This window comes from Megalobrama amblycephala, linkage group LG12 (assembly GCF_018812025.1).
Source record: "Megalobrama amblycephala isolate DHTTF-2021 linkage group LG12, ASM1881202v1, whole genome shotgun sequence".
Taxonomy (NCBI): domain Eukaryota; kingdom Metazoa; phylum Chordata; class Actinopteri; order Cypriniformes; family Xenocyprididae; genus Megalobrama; species Megalobrama amblycephala.
In genome coordinates this window covers 34214360-34239646 of record NC_063055.1, presented here as the reverse complement: position 1 = coordinate 34239646, position 25287 = coordinate 34214360, and the positions used below count along the sequence as shown (strand labels likewise).

Genomic DNA, 25287 nt, shown 5'->3' with positions numbered 1-25287 from the left:
AGTAAATGTACATCTTCACAACTACTGTTATGTTTATAACCTTAGTGTTTCTAATGAATGAATGTTTTGGCATGATTTTGACTAATTTTGCATCCTCTCTATTACTATTCACCTGAGTTCCACCTGAGACTGAGTTAAAAATAACTGAAAATCTACCACCCAAAGAACAGATTTATAAAGTCATCTTAGGCCATCACCTTCCATTGCTTTATCAATACAATTTGGCATTTTTAGCAAACAAGCTGAACTACTATTCAAATAATTCCATAAATATGCAACTGCACAGTAAAGCATTTTCAAAATTCCTTTTGCTCATATATGAAGAAGCACAGTTGTGCAACTGATAAAACATAACTTGAGTAGAAAAGTCTAGAATGACATCATATTGATCCACATAGCACTCTCACATTTAGGCATTTTCATGTGAAGTTTTAATTCTATGTAATGAGTGAAGCATATTTTTAGAGATCCAAACAGTTTCTGGATACATGATGCTTCTTGTGTTAATATTTTATGAAATAAGATGGATTGACAATGGGTGCTTAGCAACAGATATGTAAAGGTTTAACATTTGAAAGCTTAGCCCTGCTAATTGGTTTGAGCTATGGACTTTAAATTTCCTCTTTTCATGAGCACCCGTGTCTATGTAACCTACCTAAAGTTACATGCATCTTTAAAGTAACAAGTTTTCCTGTGAATGGGCCTCATTCATGAAACTTGAGCAGAATGAATTAATTGCAATAGAACAGTTTACATAAGAATATTTCAAATTATTTACACATTCTTGTCCGCACCTAATGTCAGTGAATAAATGTCATATCACTAAAATCCCATAGGGGGAATGTTGCAAATTTACTGAAACTGACAGTGACGGACCAAGGTCATTCATTCAGTAGTACAATTTTCCTTGGATGAACTGAATAAAAATAATTCTTAAGGCATTTAATTAAAATTTGTGCTTAAAAGGCCTAAACTTCTGTAGATTGTGTAGCTTGGACTGTTTGGTCATTGCTGTTTACAGCTACTTTTGACTGTGTACTGCCTGCTGAGTTTCAGCCAAGAAAGGGAGGAAATAAAGCAGATAAGAGAACCAGGGAAACAAATGGTGGAAAAGAGGAAAAGGGAAACAAATGGTGGAAATGAGCCTTGAAACTTGTGTCTGTGCAAATTAGGGCCACATTCCCTCGATCTTCGTCCCAAACAAGCATTTGAACCAAAGACATATTTAGGCCTCCTTGGTTCCAAGATATTACCTGCTGGGAGATCAAGGACAAAGAGTCCACACAAGGGGCCTCATTTATAAAATGTTGCGCAGAAACCGTCCTAAATTTGATCTTACAATCATTACTCAGATGTGCGTACGTGCAGTGTTGGGGTTAACGCATTACAAGTAACTTGAGTTACGTAATCAGATTACTTTTTTCAAGGAACTAGTAAAGTAACGCAATACTTTTTCAATTTACAACAAAATACCTGAGTTACTTTTTCTCAAATAAGTAATGCAAGTTACTTTGTTTTCACATTTATTGCTTGACAGCTCTCCAGTCACCATGTTAAGAGAAAAAGGGTAAGTACAGAGGTGTCGTGTGCACTACTATCGTAGTTCTAGACTAAATGTGAACATGCATTAACTCATCTCACTTTCTTTCCTCAAAATGAATAAAAAAGGTGAAATGCAATCAGAATTTTACACAAACCTGTAATAATTAACTATTAAATTACACAAATATACTTTATGTATTTAATTTCACTTTATTATCACAAGTCTTTGCTGCTGACCTTCAATGGTCAAATTCAACCATACTAATAAGCAAAAATTACTTTATATTAGATTTAGAAATAAGAGTGTTGAACTTCCTTCTCCTGTATCTTATTCTTCAATTCAGAATGGCAGCACAGCTGAAAGATTTGTTTGAGCTGCGCCCTCTACTGTACAGATGTGAATATGCTTTTCCTTCAGCCTGAGGCTTATTCATTTCAGTTTTGATGTGAAACGGCCTTAACATTTGCAAAAATAGAACTTTTTTTTGTTGTTATTAAAAAACAAACAAGCAAGCCCAGGTGAGAAAAAGTAACGCAAAAGTAATGTAACATTACTTTTCATAAAAAGTAGCTAAGTAATGCAATTAGTTCCTTTTTTAGGGAGTAATGCAATATTGTAATGCATTACTTTTAAAAGTAGCTTTCCCCAACACTGCATACGTGAGATTCATAGAACGAACGTACACACAGAAAACGAGCGTACGCCTCTCTTTCAGATGTGAAATCTATAAATCGCAAATGATCTTGAACTTGCAGGCAGCTGAATGGTTTCAGTTCTGTGCCTTGTAAACGACACCAAATTAATGTCATTTACATACAAGATCACCAGTCATTGTCCAAATCCTTTCATTTAGAATGGCGAGCTGCAAGAATAGCTTAGATTTCCAAAAACCTGCAGTACTCTGACAAGGAAAAGTGAGTATGTCTGCTCAGACCCTGACTTGGCGCTAAGCACTTTTCCACATCAAAGACCATTTTTACAAATATGAACGTTTGGCTTTTAGCGTACACACACTCTAAGATCAAATCTGTATGTACGCACGCTTTATAAATGAGGCCCAAGATCCAGTTAAAAGTTTTTTGATGGTATGGAAATGCTAGGGTTATCAGATAGGTGTCGCTCTTCCTGTTCCCGAGGGGGAGCGACCACAGCCACTGCCAACCCGTCTAAGAGAGTGCAGCGCAACAGCACAGCAGCCGCGCAACAGGGACCCCATGTTGTACATGGGCATGCCTTCATTCCGTGACCCTCGGCAAAGCCACGCCAATGTCGGAACTACGGGAACGGCCACCGCTATGAGGTCGATCAGGAAATAGCGGCTCCAGTGGTTCCTCTGAGGGGCAGCTGATTCTGCATCCTCCCCCACTCCATCTTCATCATTGACATTTACTACAGTTGTTTCCTGTGGTGGCAGCTCAAGAGGTGGCGATGCTCTGGGACAAGGTTGCTGAACCTGTGGGTTGGTCAACACTGTTGGTGTCGCTGTTGATGATGTAAATTCAACTGTGCTGTCTAGCGGCAAAGTTTCTGTGATGTAAGACATCTGAGCAGGTGAAGTAGTGGCCGACGATGGCGAAAACAACTGTGGTTCAGCTAAAGTAACGTCTGGTGCGCAAGTTGCTGAAGTGATGACGCTCAATTCCTCTCCTCCGCCCTCTTCGGAGATCCAGGTTATGGTGGGGCTGCAAGCCTGTGAGCGGTACCCTGGCCTGTCACTTACTTCGGATGCACTAGGAGGTGCTGTTGGCGGTGCTGGAGGAGGAGGAGGAGGAGGCGGAGGAGGTGGTGCTTCCTCCTGTGGGAGGTGCAGAAACAGATGGTGGTGTGGGAGGTAGGCATGTGGACCACAGCTACAGTTGTTGTTAACAGCATGGCAGGATCGGCTAACGGGCAACACCGTCTCTCCGCTGCACAATCTCTCGCAGGTGGATGATCGCGACAAAGTGGAGCATAGCGTTGCGTGAGGGACTTGTTCAGACAGTAAAGCCGCCTCCAGAAGTAGATGAGTACGTCCGTCACCTCTCGGTAACGTCATTGCCCCTCTGTTGGCGGGAATGTAGCGATCCGAAAGTATGTTTCCATTGCGATCTGTAGCGCCAGGTGACGTATCGCTGCTCAGCCTGGTGAAGGTGGCGCTGCGACTCATGGTGTGGGCTGGAGAGCAGCCACAAGACCTAGAAGCTCCAATTCGTTGGCCTATCCTACCGACACCTAGACCTTCAGACTTACAGTCCTGTTGATCTGCCTCGTGGACCCCCAGATTGGACCTAACTGTTTCAACAGCCTGCTGAAGCTGCTGGATTTCCTTCCGAGCCTTTTTTAGGGCCAGCTGGGCCTCTATGCGATGACATTCCTCCTCTATCCAGTCCTCCTGCATCCGAGTCAGCTGCATCCGTAACTCCTCGATCTCAGAGTCTCTGCCGTGGTACAAAAAAACAAGGGCATAGAAATAAATCTAATGCTGCATCAGAAATCGCATGCGGTTTAGTAGGCACTACATTTGGTTTGAAACTTACTTCATGTCCATTATTTTACAGTCCTGTTCCCCATGAACATACTATGTACTTATTATAGTAATTACAATAACTGGGTAATAACGTACGAACCTACTCTTAAACCTAACCTTAACCCATCAGTGGTTCTCAACTGGTTTGGCCATCTACCCACATTTTGCCATGGTCATTATGTTTCCACTGGGTAAAGACCCAGTTTTTTTTTTTTTTTAGGAATTTGACCTAATTCCTATATATATATATATATATATATATATATATATATATCATATACTATACTGTATTAACAAAAATTAGTTTGGGATTGCTATATATATATATATATATATATATATATATATATATATATATATATATATATATATATATATATATATATATCCTTTACGTCAGGGGTCATCAACTATATTTGTCCAAGGGCCAGAATTTTTCACTGCAGACTCTGTAAGGGCCAGATACTCGTAATATAAAATAAAATTCGAATTGTATCCTAATACTGTATGTTATTATTTGATATACTAATTCTAATTCCAAATTTATGTTATTTTTTACATATTACCTGTACTGCAGCAAGCCACCAGGGGCGATAGCGATATTTTAGGCTTCATATTTGTGAGGCTTTCAAGCTGTCCATCACTGTCACGCAATTGTGCGCAAATCCCAGGCAAGGAAAATTTTGACATTTGTGAAAAAATGAGCACGTGAAACAATAAAAGATGTTCAATGAGAGAACGCGTTTATCGTCATTCTTGACTGAAGGCAGGCTATGGCACAAGCTACTTTTCAGAAGGCTTTTTGTTTCGTTAGATTAAAAATAAAAAACGGTTCTCATTCCCCCTTGAATAAGGCCGGCGACACACTGGCTGCGTGAGCGACTCAGCTGCGTGGCGTGTCCGTTTTTATTTCGGCTCCCATATTTAACAGGTTGGAGTTTGCACACTGAGACACGCGTCTCAGGCGCGCTCGAGCCACGCAGAAAACGCGTGCATGCTAGAAATAGAACCGACGCGTGTTCCAGCAACGGGAGTGTTCTCTGGCTAGAGCGCAGAACAGCGGAGTTTGTGCATGTCTGAGCTTGTGTTTTGTTGCTTTGACATTGTGGAAAATAGAATAATAGACAAAATGTATTAGCATTTTTACCCGTTATTATCAATCTAAATTAATCTCGTTTTAATTTAACTTAATTTCGTTTTTCTTTGTTTAAATTTCTGTGTCAATTTGTTAGTCAGAAAATTATTAGACTACCTTAAAAGTATTGCTTAATTTAACAGACCTGTGTGTGTGCGTTTTATATCACTAGTGCAGTGTCCGTTCTCGGAGCATAAGCCCTGCCCGCGTGAGGTGCGCCGCTTCCCGCTCGCGCTGCTCTAACTGTAGTTTACTAAAAGTTTATTAATTCTGAATGTGTCGCGTCTCGCGTGTCCATCTATATTGCACCAAATGCGACACTGCACTCCCCTGTGAAGTCGATTGGATGAACGGTTCTCGAAATAATAAAAATGCAAACGGATATACAGACACAGATTCCTGCCTTTATTAGAGAGAAAAATATGTTCAGCCCCTCTCTCCGAAGCTTCGAATAGTCGATGTTCATCAAAAAATGGTATTCGGACCAGCCCTAAACTTTTTCCTCTTACAAGGCTATTCCTGAATTCAGTATTATTCTGGGGGCCGGATGGAAATCTCTGGCGGGCCGGATTTGGCCCGCGGGCCGCCAGTTGACGTTGCATGCTTTACGTACACTTGCGTACATTGTAGCAGTCCCAAACTAGTTTTTGTTAATAAAGTTATTAAGTTGGTATGAACCACCACAGTCATTTAAAAAATATACACAATAACCCGAAGCGAAAATAAAGCAGAATTTTGGGATTATGGAAACAACAGATGGTACATACACAATACTAACATGAACTGTTATTGAAACATGGAAACTGCTCCTGATGTATAGAATGAACATCATACCTGCAATCCTTCCCAGCTAACACACAAAGATCCAGTTACGTAATTTATTGGACTTACTAACTGACAAAAGAACTTATGTTGCATGCTTGTAATTTATTTTGCACTTTATTAAATACAGTGTACACCACCTCATTTAGGCACCGACCGAATATGGCTGACAGGACAGGAACATTTTTTATTTCGTAACAAATTATGAAAATAAAGTTAGAATAATAACACTGACCTATAGCCTGACAACATCTCATCTGACATCTATGGAGGCTCATTTCCGCCACAGAATAAAAAATAAAAAAGGTAATTGCGACTTTTTATCTCGCAATTTTGACTTTTTTTCTCAGAATTTCGTGATATAAAGTCGCAATTGCGAGTTATAAAGTCGGACTTGTGAGATATAAACTCAAAATTGTGAGTTATAAAGTCAGAATTGTGACATATAAACTCAAAATTGCGAGTAATTAAGTCAGAACTGTGAGATATAAACTCAAAATTGTGAGTAATAAAGTCAGAATTGTGAGATATAAACTCAAAATTGTGTTATAAAGTCAGAATTGTGAGATATAAACTCAAAATTGTGTTATAAAGTCAGAATTGTGACATATAAACTCAAAATTGCGTTAGAAAAGAATTGTGACAAACTCAAAATTGCGAGTAATTAAGTCAGAACTGTGAGATATAAACTCAAAATCACATTATAAAGTCAGAATTGCGCCATATAAACTCAAAATTGTGAGTAACAAAGTCAGAATTGCGAGATATAAACTCAAAATTGTGAGTAACAAAGTCAGAATTGCGAGATATAAACATGCAATTGCGAGTTATAAAGTCAGAATTGCGAGTTATAAACTCAAAATTGTGAGTAACAAAGTCAGAATTGCGAGATATAAACATGCAATTGCGAGTTATAAAGTCAGAATTGTGACAAACTTAAAATTGCGTGTTATAAAGTCAGAATTGTGAGATATAAACTCAAAATTGCGAGTAATTAAGTCAGAACTGTGAGATATAAATTCAAAATTGTGAGTAATAAAGTCAGAATTGTGACATATAAACTCAAAATTGTGTTATAAAGTCAGAATTGTGAGATATAAACTCAAAATTGTGTTATAAAGTCAGAATTGTGACATATAAACTCAAAAATGCGTTACAAAAGAATTGCGACATAAACTCAAAATTGCGAGTAATTAAGTCAGAACTGTGAGATATAAACTCAAAATCACAACATCTCATCTGACATCTATGGAGGCTCATTTCCACCACAGAATAAAAAATAAAAAAGGTAATTGCGACTTTTTATCTCGCAATTTTGACTTTTTTTCTCAGAATTTCATGATATAAAGTCGCAATTGCGAGTTATAAAGTCGGAATTGTGACATATAAACTTAAAATTGTGAGTTATAAAGTCAGAATTGTGACATATAAACTTAAAATTGCGTGTTATAAAGTCAGAATTGTGACATATAAACTCAAAATTGTGAGTTATAAAGTCAGAATTGTGCCATATAAACTCAAAATTGCGTTATAAAAGAATTGCGACAAACTCAAAATTGCGAGTAATTAAGTCAGAACTGTGAGATATAAACTCAAAATTGTGAGTAATAAAGTCAGAATTGTGACATATAAACTCAAAATTGTGTTATAAAGTCAGAATTGTGAGATATAAACTCAAAATTGTTATAAAGTCAGAATTGTGACAAACTCAAAATTGCGTTATAAAAGAATTGTGACATAAACTCAAAATTGCGAGTAATTAAGTCAGAACTGTGAGATATAAACTCAAAATCACATTATAAAGTCAGAATTGCGCCATATAAACTCAAAATTGTGAGTAACAAAGTCAGAATTGCGAGATATAAACTCAAAATTGTGAGTAACAAAGTCAGAATTGCGAGATATAAACATGCAATTGCGAGTTATAAAGTCAGAATTGTGACAAACTTAAAATTGCGTGTTATAAAGTCAGAATTGTGAGATAAAAACTAAAAATTGCGTTACAAAAGAATTGCAACATAAACTCAAAATTGCCAGAAATAAAGTCAGAATTGTGAGATATAAACTCAAAATTGCAATAATAAAGTCAGAATTGTGAGATATAAACTCAAAATTGTGTGTTATAAAAGAATTGCAACATAAATTCAAAATTGCAAATAATAAAGTCAGAATTACAAGATATAAACATGCAATTGCGAGTTATAAAGACAGAATTGTGAGATATACTGTATGTGTGTGTGTGTGTGCACGCATGAATGATAAACAGGACATGATCTTGTACTGTTAGAATGGCAGGAAGCTATAAAACTCCACTGACACGACAGATAGAAGCCCTACTGACCGGTCCTGAAGCCTCTCCACATTTTCTTTCAGCCGAGCTCGTAAGTGACGAATACACACTTCCTTCTGCTGCAGTGGGGTGAGATACTGCTCAGGAGCTGGTGGACGGATCCCGTGATTCTCACTACAGGTTGCATACTTTGCCTGCCGTCTGGGTCAGAGAGAAAGGAATAATTAATATTTTATCATGATTAATCTCATAATTTTTAACACATTAACTGTACAGATGAAACTAAATAACAGGTCCAAGTGTAATAATTAGGCTCGGCAAATGGTGTGACACAGTGTAAATTTATGCAACAAGGATTTTTACCCGTCTCACTCACAGAAAGCAACAGATTCTATATATCTCTATATTTCTGCTGAAGAGAAAATGACGGAAGATCTAAGAGGCCATGCATTAAACTTTTTTCTTTCTTTTTTTCTTGTGATCTCAGCATAAAAGTTGATTTCTTTTGATCAGAAACTTTTTTCCACGTATTAAACATAAAAGCATGTTGTTTTTTACTGTACTAGGGGCAGCAAAAGCTTGCCGCAATCCTTCAGCATCATCAGTGAACAAATTGGTTTTACTTTGATCAGGGATTCACTCAAGCTAAAATAGCTCTACATCTGTGAGTGACTGGCAACTTCCACATTAATGTTGTACAATTGAGAAGCTATCCGGTCTACAGTTTTATTGCCGAAGACAATATATTGACCCTGAATATGTAGTCAGTTATATTGCCAGGGTGCATTTTGCAAACGGCAATGGTGAAGATGTCAACGTGCATGCAACACCAGTACCATTTTACAAAAACTTCCTTTAAAGGGTTAGTTCACCCAAAAATGACATTTCTGTCATTAATTACTCACCCTCTAGTCATTCCACACCCGTAAGACGGGACTGCACAGTGTTCAACCTTAAAGGATTAGTCCACTTTCAAATTAAATTTCCTGATAATTTACTCACCCCCATGTCAACCAAGATGTCCATGTCCTTCTTTCTTCGGTCGAAAAGAAATTAAGGTTTTTGATGAAAACATTCCAGCATTATTCTCCTTATAGTGGACTTCAATGGACTCCAAACGGTTGAAGGTCAAAATTACAATTTCAGTGCAGCTTCAAAGGGCTTTAAACGATACCAGACGAGGAATAAGAGTCTTATCTAGTGAAACGATCGGTCATTTTCGAAAAAAATAATACAACTGTACATGCTTTATAAACACAAATGATCACCTTGTATGTGCTTCCGCTTTCCGTATTCTTCAAAAAGCTTTAATATTACATTGTCCTACGCCTTCCCTATTCTACTTATGAAAAAAAACGGAACTGGTGCCGTGTTCGTTCCGTAAGTTGAATAGGGAAGGCGTAGGACATACAGCGTCAGCTTTTTGAAGAATGAGCAAAGCAGAAGCACTTGGAAGGTGATCATTTCTTTATATGAAGAATATACATATACATTTACATATTTTTTGTTTTTACATATAGTTTCGCTAGATTAGACCCTTATTCCTCGTCTGGTATCGTTCAGAGCCCTTTGAAGCTGCTCTGAAACTGTAATCTTCAATCGTTTGAAGTCCACTACAAGGAGAATAATCCTGGAATGTTTTCATCAAAAACCTTCGACTGAAGAAAGAAGGACATGGACATCTTGGATGACATGGGGGTGAGTAAATTTTATTTGAAAGTGGACTAATCCTTTAATGTTATGAAGCGACGAGAATACTTTTTGTGCGCAAAAACAAAACAAAAAAAAACTTTATTCAACAAATTTGTTTCTCCCCTGTCATTATCCTATGCTGTTTATGTGGAAGACACAGTGCAGCGCTTACAGGTTCTACGTCAGAAAGCCGACTCATTATTGGCCGGCTCTCACATCACCATCACAAACATGCGTCGTGCTGCTCACGTGAACAGCCTCTGACAATACTGAGCCGGTGTTTGGACATAGAACCTGGAAGCTCTGCACTGTTTATACCAGTGGTTCTCAACCGGTGGGGCGCGAGTGGCTACTGGGTGGGAGGAAAAAAAACTGAACACTAAACTACTGTCATAAAAAGTTATAGTTTTGTATATACATAACTCCTGAATAAAAATTAAAATGTGTTTGGACTGATTAAAAAAAAAAAGTTTGAAAAACAAATTTGATTGGTTTGTCGATAGTGAGCGCAAATGCAGGTGATAAGCGGTTTTATTAAGCGAGTCATTGAGTCGTTCATTCACGATTCGTTCAAACGGCCAATTCATTAAGAATGAGACAGATGTTTGTGAATGGGTCATTGAATCTTTGACTCAAACGATTTGTTCAAAACACTGAATCATTCAAAACACGATTGAGTGTTGCTGTGAGATGCGCTATGTTGTGATCTTTGTTTGGATTCGTCGGATCTATTTTCGCTGCTAAAACAGACCAAAACCGTAATTATTTCGTCTAAAATGTAAGTGACTTAATATATTAACTTGTTTGTTGAACTGTCCTATCAGTGTCACATTTTCAATCGTGAGGTGATGGTCATTTGTCAGCTCTCTTGGTCGTCAGGTGGTGTGATGTATGTTGCTGAACTGTATTCAAATGTTATAAATATAAAATAATATATAATGTTATAAATATTGAAATTTAACTGCAGTATGTCAGTTTAGTTTATTTGTGTGTGCTGCGGATCCAGCTCTTGGAAAACGGCGCTCATTTGTTTGATTTCTCCTGCGCAAGCCTCAAAAGTTTAAGGTCCTCCTTGCACCTGACTGAGTCCGAAACTGTCGTATTCGTTTTTTCATATTTGTCATTTGGTGGATCAATTGTCAAAAACCCCTCAAAATATTTGCTACGGATGCGAAAAATGCCGAAAATCGAACCAAACGTATAAAACGTATAGGCTGTAAACGTATAAAACGTGAGGTCGTATTTAGTTATATATATATATATATATATATATATATATATATATATATATATATATATATATATATATAGCCTATATACACACAGGGTGCGATTTGTAGGAGGGGATGGGGTCTATGTACCCCCCTTGGTCTATGTATCCCTCCCTCTGGTGAAATATTTTATCCCCGGTGGGGTAATGCTACTCCACAAACCACCAACAGAGCATATAAAATACCAAAAATAAAAATCTTTTTTTCAAACATCGCCAAGTAAAACGCTGTGTTTATATAGAACTACCACCACAACAAACTGGACACTTTTCAGACGCGCATTCCGACTTTGTCTCAGTGCCAGGCTCAAGTCAAACGAGGGAGGGAGCTTCAGTTGAACAACAGTGAATTGCGGTTAGATGAGATTTTGTCAGGCTATGTCTGTAAAACTCAGAAAAATGAGCACGACTGTCTAATCAGCATTATACTGTGCTAGTGGAGCGCACTCAAGAATTGCATGCGCAAATGCGCCGGCGCGCGCTGCATAATTACTTTATTATAGCTTAAATAAAGCGCAAAAGAAACTACGAGCAATGATGGTCGTTGTTCTGTTGTAAGTGAAGTAATGAAATTGCCAAACATGCGATTAAAGCTGCCTCAAAACTGTGCATGCATCGATATATGTTGACATGGTTTTAAAGCTATTGTTATCCAATTTGTTGGCCTTGAAACGTCTTAAAATGCACATATGTACACCAGGGAAATCTAAATTTTCTCGGGGGAGCATGCCCCCGTACCCCCCTAGCAAACTACATTTTCTGACCTCGGGAATTCTGAAACCCTGCGTACGGCCCAGCTTCAATTCTATATAATAAAATCTGAGGTAAACGTGTATGCAAAAATAAATGGGGCCAAACGCGATTGAATGTAAAGGTTTGTGTCTCATTATTCTATTAATAACTACCGATTGATTTTGCATTTCTATCAGAAATTAAGAATTATTAATGTCATTTTAGTGGTGCAAATATGTAATAGGCCCTACTTCAAATCTCAAGGTTAAATCAGAAGATTTAAAAAAAAAAAAAAATGTTTCTGTAACAGCTGCCAAAAAATAGTATATAGCACTGTGGTTTTTAACAAATTAAAAAAAAAAAAAGAATAAAAAAATAAATTCAAAACATCCTCCCCTCTGTTTTTTTCACAAATCGCACCCTGTATATATATAAACAAATAAACTAGTCAGAATACAGGCTACAGTTAAAGCTTTCCTTTAGTTTTTGTGAAATGCTTGCACGCACTGGGGCCCCAAATGCAATGAATTAGCTTTGGGGGGGCCCAGCTTGCAAAAGGTTGAGAACCCCTGGTTTATACAATGTAAACAGCATAGGAGATAAAAAAACCATCAAAAATACCTTAATTTGTGTTCTGAAGATGAACGAAGGTCTTACGGATTTGGAACGACATGAGGGTGAGTAATTGATGACAAAAAAAATATTTTTGGGTGAACTAACCCTATAAATTTAAAAATACATTCTGAGTCAATCACAATCTACAGATGAAGGATGCGAGTAGTATGAACTACTTTTATGGTGCTTTTTTATTTTGGGGCATGATAGCCCCATTCACTTTCATATAGAAAAGAGCAACTTGTACATTCTACAAAATATCTCCTTTTGTGTTCTACAGAGAAAGTAAAACAAGGTTTGAGTGATATGTGGGGGAGTAAATAAGACAGAATTTTTATTTTTGTGTGAGCTATTCCAGTACGCACAATCACATCAGTATTTCAGAACTTTTGAATTTAACTAGTAACTAGACTTATAAACGGATATAGAGTCATGTCTGTTCCATTAATTCTATTTTTGTACTGTACCTTTTGCCACCATACAAAATCTGGAACACGACCCTGATGGAAGACGAATCTAATCTGAGTGTGTGTCGCTCACCGTGGTGTGGCCGGGTTGGAGCGTGGTACAGTATTGCTCTCTGTGCACTTGCAGGATGCTGTTGAGTAACTGCTACGGACAGTCGAGTCCCCATGCGAGTGTCGAGTGCTGCTTGGGGCAGCAGACCTTCTATGACACACACAAAGTGACAGATGAGCTCTGACGTCCATATCAAACATGCTGTCACAGTGAAACTCAAACTTTTTACACTGTATGTGTTCTAAAGGAATTCACACAACTGGTGCTGAATGAATATATCACATCATAATAATTATAGTGCCTGATTATGTATGTTAAAGAAGGCAGGTAGCATTACCTGCGGGAACCAGCAGATGGCCTTCGGTTCGCTGGGAGGGACATGGGTAAGGACTGACACCTTGTAAGGGCACAATTACAAGGATTCCTCACGACAGATCTCTCTAAAACACACATACGCCGCAGAATATGAAATATAATCAGTACCAAACAGATAGGATATTGGTCTCTTGGACAGGAACCATTTTAATGGAATACAAAAGTTTCAGATTATATTTTAAAAGAGTTACTGACCTTGACACACATGAGGGGCTCCTCTCTATGATATAATTTCCTGTTTTTTTAATGTATGTTTCTTTATGTGGGCTGCACCACATGATTCTGATTCTGAACAGAAAATGTTTTTTTTTTTTTTAAATATAAAAAAGCCTTGATTTGTTTAAAGTCACAATGAAATCATAATTGGATTTTTTTTTTTATGCAATACTGTAGTATTTATAAATGATTTATTAGTGCACATGATTTTTTTATTCATATGCCCTTTTAATCTTTAATCAAAATAACTTCCCTCCTGCAGCGACATCACTTCTCTTCTCTGATGACGTGTTTACTGGCAACCTGTCACTCACATGAGATCCACCAATAGCAAACCACAACCATACAATCAATTCCAGAAGGACAAAATCAAGTGCCGCCCTACATTTGTTCTTGTTTTGTTCTTTGTTCAGTTGTTTCACTCATCACAATAGGGAAGAAAAGACTATTGCAACTTCTGTTTCATGCTGACTTTAAATGTATACACAACCCTATCGTTCAAAAGTTCGGGGTCAGAAAGATTTATAAATGTTTTTGAAAGAAGTCTCTTACACTCACCATGGCTAATTTATTTGATCAAAAGTACAGTAATATTATGAAATATTATTACAGTTTAAAATTTCTATTTTAATACATTTTAAAATGTAATTTATTCCGGTGACTGCGAAGCTGAATTTTCAGCATCATTACTCCATTACTCTTCAAGGTCACATGATCCTTCAGAAATCATTCTAATATGTTGATTTGCTGCTCAAATAGTATTATTATCAATGTTAAAAACAGTTGTGCTGTTTCATATTTTTGTAGAAAAAAATTATACTTTTTTTAGGATTCTCAAACGGAAAGTTCAAAAGAACTGCATTTATTTGAAATATAAATATTTGTAACATTATAATTGTTTCTACTGTCACTTTTGAACTAAACTGGTGTAATGAAAGTTTTGTAAAGTGAAAGTAAAGTTTTCATATCAAGAACTTTGTTGTATTAATAGGGCTTTTTCATTCATTATGATATCAGGACAGTATCACCCTGACAATTCTGACTTCAAATCCTCCATAAAAATACTACAATACATTTTATATATTTATAAATAAAAATATGTATAAATTGCATTATGTATTTTTCATTGACCCAAAAGCAGAATGTTTATAATAAAAGTGTTCCATATTATTATGCGCTTTATTCCTATGACATTCTGAAGACACGCTCTTTTTATGTTTTACGGTAGAAAGTCATGAGAGTTTAGAATATCATAAAGGTGAGTAAATGAAGACAGAATTTTCATTTTTAGCTGAACTATAAGTTGCTGTTGCCATTTGATAGCCACAAACACAAGTGTTTATTAGGAGACTCTGTAACCTTGTGTCCCACTACAGTACCAAATCCACAAAGACACATGCCAGACAATATTAGATTCCCAAGATGCTGAACAGAATCCAACAGAGAGCATTTCATTCTGGATGCCACATGACTAACAAGACAATAAATGCTTATGTAAACCAAACATTCAGAACAATACACAAAATGAACTAGACAAAGGCACACACACACACAGCTGACGGATTCTTTCACACTTTGCACTGAGCTTTTCACACACTCACAGAAATGTGAATTGTCTCTTGGGTGCCTGATATGGTGACATGAGTGGCAAGTGTGTGTGTGGGTGTGAGTGACGTAACATTGGCTGCCATTACAAAGCTAGTGTGAACTATGAGATTCATGTGCTTCTAGATTATGTTCATGCATTTTAGTAAAAGTATATAGAATATTTAAGAATATTTAATCCCAACTGTCCAAGAATCTTCTCAATCATCTGTAAAGGTGTCGATAGTAGTGGCCCCTTTGTAAGCAGTTGCTGTATGTTTGGATTGGACTGATTCTGCACATAAATTGTGATTTTCCTAGCATGACCCAGTTCTGATTCACTGAGAAGTCTGCACTGTCATCAGCAAAAAAAAAAAAACCTTTCACAATGAATAAGCAGAGCGTGTAAGATATGGCTGTATATTTGGCCCCTGAGAGCATCTGACAGACAACAGGGTTCAGTTCAGGACAGAACACTCAGGGGGCAAATATGGGAAAAACCCAACTTTTGGTTTAAATTGTTTAATACATTTTTTTAATCCAACAATTGGGTTTGTGCATATTTGACAAACATGGGTTGAAACAACTCATTTTTTAGAGTGAAGGTCTGCACTACAGTTAACATTATCACAGACACAATATCTGGGGACAAGGAATCCATATGTGCCAAAGCCGGTCTGAACAGTCAAATCCATTGCAACTTTCAAGATGCATCTTTTCCATCCTAAACAAACCGCTTTAAACTACTTCCTGTTCTGTTCTTGCCTGCAGTTCTTTGAATAATCTTGGAACTTTATTTTGCAGCCTTCGTCATTTGTAATTTTGGATTCAGCCGTCTGCAAAATTAATCTAAATATAGCCTATAATACAGTTTACAGTTTCTTCATTTAAACATGGAAATAAACAGAACACTTCATAATTTTGAAAACATTACAAGAAATGCTACAATGTAATATTAAAGCTGCAGACTGTAAGTTTTACCTCTTTGTCGCCATCTCTGTTTGAAACCTGTAATTGCAATTTGTGGAGCTGTCATCTTTACATGGGTTGTGCATAAAAAAAAGCATTATAGTAAATCGCACTGCCAATGGTCAGGGGCTCCTGCAGGATTTTATCTCAGGGTATGCACAGAACTGTCCGCAAAAACCCAATAAAATCAATCAGTGAGTTGGTGGGAACGATCTAATGCTGTACAAATCGAGTGATCGGCCGTCTCTTTCATGTTCCCCACTTAGAAAACCTTATGCATGTAACTGCACTCTGATGTGCTTAATGCTTAGTGAATTTTTTGTTTTGTTGTTTTTTACGTCGTCTCTGAGCAGCTTTGTCCCGAAATGTGCGTATTTTTTTCAGAGAAACGATCCTCGCATTTTTTCCAGTCAAGTGAAACTTCACTTTGCGTGTCAGAATGTTTGAACCCAGACCACTACTATATGGAAGTTCAAGTCCATTTACTAAACATTTTAAATTTATACTACACCATCATATGTTCTGTCATATGAACAGTATTTACAATAAAATAACAGCACAATTTACTTGCCTCAAACAACTCAGTATGCATTAGTATTATTATTATAATTATTGTCTTTGTTGACCCTTTTCATCTATTGCAAAAAAATTAATATGTGAATTATATTACTGAAATAAACACATTTAGCGTCGTCAGGCTTTTGTTTATGCTTAATGGATAAAACATCAGAATTGCGCACTCACGTTTATGGGTGCTGTAAATTTGATGGCACTGTTTTCAACACTCTTGATGCTTTGAAACCTTTTCCGAATCATTTAGAGAAAAGCTTCAAAGATTTAATAGGCTTCATTTCTCCATCCCTACTCAATAGTTTTAGGCTTTTTTGCAAATGTTTCAGTCGAATTTAGCTGTTTTAGAGAGCGTTTACTCATTTTGAGCCCGTTTTTAAACATTAACTATATGTAACGTCATTTTTCATGTTTGGAAAAAACGACGAAACTAAACTAGCCAATCAGATTTATTTTCACCCATATCCCCACGCCCACCCATGGATGCACGTATACACACGTTTGACTTTACAACACACAAACGCACACCTTTATTCTCATTTTCTCTTGCTTTCTTAATACTTCATGTGTGTAGGCTACGCAGATAGATTTTAATAATCAATTTAAAAATTATGTAAAAAATAAAAATGGCATTAATTAGCGCCCTCTCATGGTACGCACAGTGCGTACAGCCGTACAGCTGCAGGCGCCACTGCCAATGGTGATTAAATCTAACGATCGCTTTGTTCATATCACATCAAACTGTGCAAATTATTATTATTGTTATACTTTGTTCTCAAATTGTTAATGTTAAGAACATCAGCATTGCGTGACTGTGTATTTAGTGTGTATTAGCGTTAAATGTAGATTTAAATTTCTGTACAGTCTAATCTCTAACGTTAATTTGTCATAACATACAATCCACCATCAAAATGATAAGTTTAATTATTGCAGCTGCTGTAAGAAAAGGCTATAAATGATCCGCCACCTGCAGCATCCTCACAGGATATAACCTAGCTGGGACTAGTGCTGGGCGGTATAACCGGTTCATACCGAATACCGGTATTTATTTTTGTTATGATATGAATTTTGATGATACCGCAATACTGGTATGTGTCGCTTAACCAACGGAACGCGGTGCAGCGTCACTGTTTGAGAGCGTCCCGTTTCACTGTCGCACTGTAGTGAGAGCACAGCTGAGATCGCATCACAGCCTATGGTAAGTCAGAAATCACGCCCTAAAGCCTCATTCACTAATTCCTACGTTATTCACTTATATTGTTCACTTGAAAGAGTGAATGAAAACGAGTGAGTGAATTCAGACAGCCGTTGTGTGTACATCGGCTGTACACTCGTTATTGCGGTGCAATGTGAGATTGAATGAGTGCACTTAATAATGTCTACAATGGTTTCGGACACCACTACAAATGGCTGTCCCCTCAAATAATGCCCTATTTGAGGTTATAGGGGGCGATTTCGGATTCAGCCCTTGATTACAGCGAAGAATTCAAACTACACGCGGCGCGCGAGATAGAGCGGTTTCTGCGCGGAGCGCCATGATGAGATTAACAACGTTCTCCACATGGATTATATATATCAGATATAAACACGCTCGCTCCGGTCTAAGTTTTTTTATGTACCTATTTCATATATTCTAGTGCTCAAAACTAGTGTTGTCAAAAGTACCGACTTCGGTACCTAGTCGGTATTGAAATTTAAAAAATGTGACGCTTTGAGCGCTGTTGAGTGGATTCGTAAACATCTCTGATTGGCCGTTGTTTTCACGGCTCATCAGATATGTCTGTGATAGGCTTCAATGATCAACGCTGTAAAAACGTTGTAAATAGTCATCAATTAATCTCTTCACTAAGCGCTTACACAGATACACACGGGAGCGTTTGAAAGCAGGCGTCTATCGCGGATCGGTCCACTGTTAGACGCCTGCTTTCAATCGTTCGCGCTCCCACTTTCAAAACGCTTTCAAATTCAAACACTTCCGTGTGCTTTCAAATGCTCCCACGCGATGATCATTGCAGCCAATCACAGCCATATCCGATGAGCGCGTCAACACAATGGCCAATCAGAGATGTTTACGAATCCGCTCAACAGCGCTCAAAGCGTCACGTTTTTAAAATTTCAGTACCGATAGTTACCGCAGTCGGTACTTTTGACAACACTACTCAAAACATGAACCAGCAGCTTGTATGCACACATATTTCATCACGTCTTCTTCAAAATGAAATGTAACGTTATGCAAAGGACACTGAACTGTACGTCTGATCACGACCGCAGTGACACGATGGGTTATTCTTTGATTGTTGCGATCCTATCAGATTTATGATAGCAACCTGATTGTAACAAAGCACTGTTCGCCAGAGGAGAACTGGCCCCCCGACAAGGTTTTTTTTTTCTCCATTTTAACACCTATTTGCCACTTGTTTGCCACCTGATGGAGTTTGGGTTCCTTGCCTCTGTCGCCTTTGGCTTGCTTAGTTGGGGACACTTGACATTTGATATTCAATAGTATTCTTGACATTTATTCAACAGTGCTTCTGATCTGCCTGACACTATTATTTAAGAGCTGCTGTGCAGACAAATTATGTACCAGCTATCAATGTAAAGCTGCTTTGACACAATCTGCATTGTAAAAAGCGCTATATAAATAAAGGTGACTTGACTTGACTTGACTATTCTGCTACACAGAAGACGATGTAAGTTAATAAATAGACTGACAATTCAAAGAAGAATGGGCAAAAATTTAACTGCTTTATTCTTTCTGTGTTAAACTTACGTGTGTCATTTGTTCAGAGACTGTAGTGCTCTTAAATGGACTGAAAATATCCTTAAACAGTTTAAATGTTCTTCCGCGTTTCTCCCTCATTTTGGCAGTTTGTTGTTATATAGGGTTAGATTTTTAAAATGCTTAAGGTGCCCTCAACTCTTTTTTTATTCTATGGTCATATTTTAATATTCATGCATCTGTAATGAGTGTGTTGCAGGTCTGTGTTTTAATGGTTGTTGTCTCCCCACAGCATCATTTTGTGGGGCTTTGTAAACCTGTATTAACTCTAGTGTGGAATTTTTCTACAATATTCACTCATCATGACAGTAAAACAGGGCATTCTAGTCAATCTACTGCAGTATTTCCTCTCTCAATCAGTAGAAAATGTGGTCATGCATAGGGGAAAAAACACTGTCATATACCATGAAACCGATATATTTTTGAAAAATATAAAATTTTTGGTCATACCTCCCAGCACTAGCTGGGACTCCTTCTTTATGTAAACAGACGCGACGTAATGACACAAAAAAGAACGGCTGCATGCTCAAATTTCCCGCGGAAACCTACCAGTACCACTCAAATTATAAAACATTATTACAAGCTTACCGTTGTGAATCAGGCTAAGGTAAGGAGATAGTTTTGAACACTGGCTGGTTATGTACTTGCTCAAATTGATTTTGGATCATTTTTAACCAAAAAAAGTTACGGACTGCAGCTTTAATATAAAATATTTCTGCACTATGTATAGATGACTAAACTGACATTATTGAATGTGACATATTTGTGAAACTATTGAATAAGAAAAAAACTTCAACGATGATGAAACCACTTTCTGCTGATTCTAGTTTCTTTCATAATTGACAAATTTTGCAACATCGGCACTGTTATTGAACTGAACTGAGTTGAATAATGACATTATTGTCTTTGGTAGAGCTGTTTTCAGCAAAATTTGACTTTCTCTTATATTTTATGATGGTTTTCCTCACTGTTATTTTTCTGTTTATTTCTGTAAAGCTGCTTTGAAACAATCTGTATTGTATAAAGCGCTATAGAAATAAAAGTGACTTGACTTGCCGTTGATTGCACACATAGTCAGATGCTCTTTAGAACGTCTCAAATCTAAATTCATGCTCAGTTCTTTTGCTGACAATATAATGTGTAATGGAATTAGAAAAAAAGTAAATTAGCATGTTTACTAACGGTATTATTAATGTGCAGTGGTGTATAAAGTACTCGAAAACCATACTTGGGTAAAAGTACAGATATCTTACCAGAAAATGACTTTGGTAGAAGTTAAAGTCACTGTTTAGAATGTTACTTGAGTAAAAGTTTTAAAGTATGTGATATTTTTTGTACTGAAGTACAAAAAGTATTTTTTTATATTAAACGTACTTAAGTATTGAAAGTAAAAGTACAAGTAAATGTAAAATACAAAAGGAGCAAAAAAATATTATTAAAAATTGTTCTATACACAGTTTGAGCAGCAAGATTGTGTTCAGTTTTAACTCTTTCTTACATTTTGTTTTTTTGAATTAAAAAAATGTTTATTGTAATTTTTAAATATAAAAAATACTAATATATTATTTATACATTGATCATTCATCTTAATTCATAATGCATTATAACTAATGTAAGAGACAACTTTAAAATGTTAAAATGTAAATGTTGAAATTAAAAATGAACAATAATTATATTAACCTTATTTAATGTTACAAATGGACTCTTATTGTAAAGTGTTACCATTTCATATAAATCCAGACAGTTATGCTTAAAAATTGCCATCTTTACACACAAAGGCATAGCATGGGTCTATTATATGTATACTTTCACACATTATTTGCCTCTATTTTAGAAAACTTAATAATTATCTAATCAAAATATGTGTTACACTCCTGATTAAAAAAAGAACGGAAATCGAATACATTTCTGATTTGTTATGTTTCTGTCGCTGCATGATGAGGATACAGTTTAAATATGCAACTTCGCTCGATAATGAATGCATAACAGCGAACAAATGGATATAAACTAATGCAAATGAATAGTAACAATCGTGACATTAAACAGTTGGTGTTTTTGTCACATCGTTTTAACCACTTGAGGTACTACTAATGTTAGCATCCTCTCAGCCTCGATGGCAAACATACTACTGTTCTCCACTAATGCAGCATCTACTCAACAAACGAATTACTTTATAATGATATGAAAACATGTACTGTAGTGTACACTGTATAACATACCGTTTTGTTGTCTATGTTTTAAATCCGTTTTTTGAAGTGCTCTGTGCAGCACTCAGCCTCACGTCACGTGTCAAAACAAACTCTACGAGGCATCACTGATAGTTTTTATTTCGCCTCTAGAGGCCGCTCTCGTACTGTATAATGACAGCACACTCTTCTCAGCCGCTCCAGCAACGGACGCAACCAAATTAAATCAATCGAACACTTGTTTGCGCATGCTTGCTTGCAGTCTGTGTTCTTCCAACTTTATTTTGTAGTAAGTAACGAAAATGCTTTGGGAAAATGTATCGGAGTAAAAGTATACATTTTATTTAGGAAATGTAGTGGACTAAAAGTAAAAGTTGACAGAAATATAAAAACTCAAGTAAAGTACAGATTCTCCCAAAAAATGCTTAAGTACTGTAACGAAGTATTATTACTTTGTTACATTACACCACTGTTAATGTGTGAAATTAACATTTTAAAGGATTAGTTCACTTTCAAAGGAAAATTAGCCCAATCTAAAGCTTCATAACTTGTTAAATATGGATTTTTTTATTTTTTTTTATACAAACACATCTCGCTTCACATCAGAAGGCCTTTATTAACCACCCGGAGCCGTGTGGAATATGTTTATGATGGATGGATGCGGATGGAAGCACTTTCTTCAGCTCATACTCGTTGATCCCGTTCACTGCCATTATAAAGCTCAAATGCGTCAGAATATTTATTAATATATCTCCGACTGTGTTCATCAGAAAGAAGAAAGTCATATACACCTAGGATGGCTTAAGGGTGAGTAAAGCTTGGGGTAATTTTCATTTGAAAGTTAACTAATCCTTTAACTGCATCCAGCTGAAAACAAATAAAAAAATCTTCTATACTTTCACTATTTCTTAATCCCTCCATGTTCTATCTTGTAGTATTCTGAATGTCTCACAAAACATATTCTCATCGCTTTATAACATTAAGGTTGAACCATTGCAGTCACATTGACTATTTTAACAATGTCTTTAGTACATTTCTGGACCTTGAAAGTGGTGGTTAAATTGCTGTCAGATACCTCTCAGATTTCATCAAAAATATCTTAATTTGTGTTCTGAAGATGAACGAAGGTCTTACGGGTGTGGAACGGCATGAGGGTGAGTAATTAATGACATTATTTTCATTTTTGGGTGAACTAACCCTTTAAGATTAATCATTTATGCCACTTTGGATAAAAGTGTCTGTTAATTAAAATAATAAATGTAAAATTAAATGTCATATACTTTAGCTGAATTAATTTATTGAAATAAATTTTCAATTTAAACATTTACGCCAAATCAACATCAAATCCAAAAGTCCTTGTAAATAATGCCCAAGATCATGACACACACAAAAAAAACCACTCAGCTAAAATACATTTTAAACAACTGTCCCCTCTTTCTGTTTGATCAGGGTATTATTTTAATGCTGTCAGTCAAGTTTTGAAGCTCCATCCAATGTTTTTAGGGCTGATTTTACTTTCATTTGACATTACTACACATTCAACAACACTTGCCTCTGAACAATATCTGACAGCTACAGGTCACTTTGGTGTCTGCAGAGACTATACGCCCATTACTATTCTAAATATAATAATAATCAAAAATGCATAACACAAGCAAATATTTAAATATTTTTGTTTAAAAAAAAAAACACCTTGAAATCCCAAGGTTTCAGGACCCATGATGGGAGCGGGGCATGACGTCACCACCCTCCATATGTTGCAGGTAAATCGTCCCTAAAGTAAAGGGCACAAGCTGTCTTACGTAACAGTATATCAGCAGAATACTACTCGTCTGTCTGAGACTGAAACGCAGCAACAGTGCGTCGTTGGTTTTGGTAGGCATAAACTACATTATATAACAAGCTTAGTCTAAACTGTCTTACGCTGAGAAACGCACTTATGATAAACAAGTCATTATGATGATGAACATGAAGCTCCTGTCATAACATTACAGTCGAGTTTATGGAACATCTGCACGTCGAGAGAATTACTGACACGGAAGAGAAGACCGGGTTGAACGTCACTTACATCCTCTGCTTTTCCGTCGACGATGCTTTGCAGTATCCCAGTGAAGTTTGTTCATGGATGCTGTTGGCTGTGCCCTGCGCGCGGGCCAGTAAAGCGCGCCGCGTCATTTCGCCCGGGTCGATTGATGATGGATGGATGCTGCTGATGAGAGCGCGCACGAGACCTGCGAAAGCAGAAACGACGCATTTGCGTGACGCTGCGACGGCGTTTCTTAAAGGGACAGAGAAGGGATGTTTATAGAATCAGAGGCGCAGAGAATGAGGGTATCTTCCGATCTGGACTTCAAAGTTTTTTGTACAGTTACACTACAAATTATGAACACATATCTCTTTTTATAGTGGCTTTGAACCTTTGAAACGTTAACCATAGTGGCGATTGCTTTAAGACAGCAGCTTCCCCTAAAATGTAATTACTCCTCATGATTAAATTTACCTCAATGGGAGTCTATGGCAAATGCTTGTACCACTGATTTTGCTGGATAAAGTTTAAAATACCAACATATCAAAACAAGACATACTGTAAAATATATATATATATTTTTAAACAGTTTATAGAGCATTTAGACAAAATACTTACCAACATAAATTCTAAAAACAAGTTTGTTTATGCCTGTTTTTTTTTTTATTATTATTTTATTTTAACTTTTGATACACAAGGCATTTATGGCTCACATAGTAAGATTATTGGGGAATTAGGGGGGAAAATCTCAATTTTATTCAGAGGCCCAAACTGCAAAAGTATGCAATTTTGTGCTTTTGCTGATTTTTATATGGCCAAAAAGTAAGATGAAATTCTTAATGTAAAGTAAATCAGTGAGATCTTTATAACAGTATAGCAGACTAATTTAATGCATATAAATATCAATTGTCACCCTCCCAACAAAATGTCTTCAGATGATATTAACAAAGTTTTATGATCAAAGCTGCTCTGTATTTTTTATTGTGGTGGGCAAAACATTTAATGCAATGCAATACAACTATGATAGAGAGATGAACAAATAAACGTTCCTCAAAAGACTTATGTATCATATTAGATGCTCACATTTTAACATGATTTCTCTTAATAAATGATGTACGTACGGATAATCAAGTAAACCTAAGTTGCTTCAGTCCAGTAAATGAGATCTCAAGACACGTGAACAACCTGAAGGGTTTTACAATTATACTAAAAGGCCTTTTACTTGTTTTAAAAAAAACAATTTAAAAGAAGTTCATGCATCAAATATGATACACTACTACACTACACTACTGAACACTACTATAAAGTAATGCTAAAGCAGCTGCAGAGATAGATTAGAGATCTGAAACAGTCGAGTCGAATCTACTTTGACAATGCTGTTTTTCTCAGTATAGCATCATTCCCCATTCACTTTCATTATAAAAGAGCACCCAGAACAATCTGCTAAACTTCTCCTTT

At 36.6% G+C, this 25287-nt stretch overlaps 1 protein-coding gene across 2 annotated transcripts; it reads right to left on the bottom strand.

Annotated features, from left to right (window-relative positions):
* Positions 1–1855: 1855 nt before the first annotated feature.
* LOC125280330 (syntaphilin) lies at positions 1856–25205 on the bottom strand. 2 transcript variants are annotated; one of them, XM_048210808.1, is made up of 5 exons: positions 23872–25205; positions 13462–13564; positions 13146–13274; positions 8348–8497; positions 1856–3960 (listed from the first exon to the last, which is right to left on the bottom strand). In XM_048210808.1, exons 2-5 carry the CDS (start codon positions 13503–13505, stop codon positions 2649–2651), a joined length of 1635 nt encoding a protein of 544 aa, XP_048066765.1. In that variant the 5' UTR covers positions 13506–13564; positions 23872–25205; the 3' UTR covers positions 1856–2648. The 2 variants fall into 2 exon arrangements, with proteins under 2 accessions (XP_048066765.1, XP_048066766.1); XM_048210809.1 differs by having other exon boundaries at positions 13146–13271.
* Positions 25206–25287: the final 82 nt, after the last annotated feature.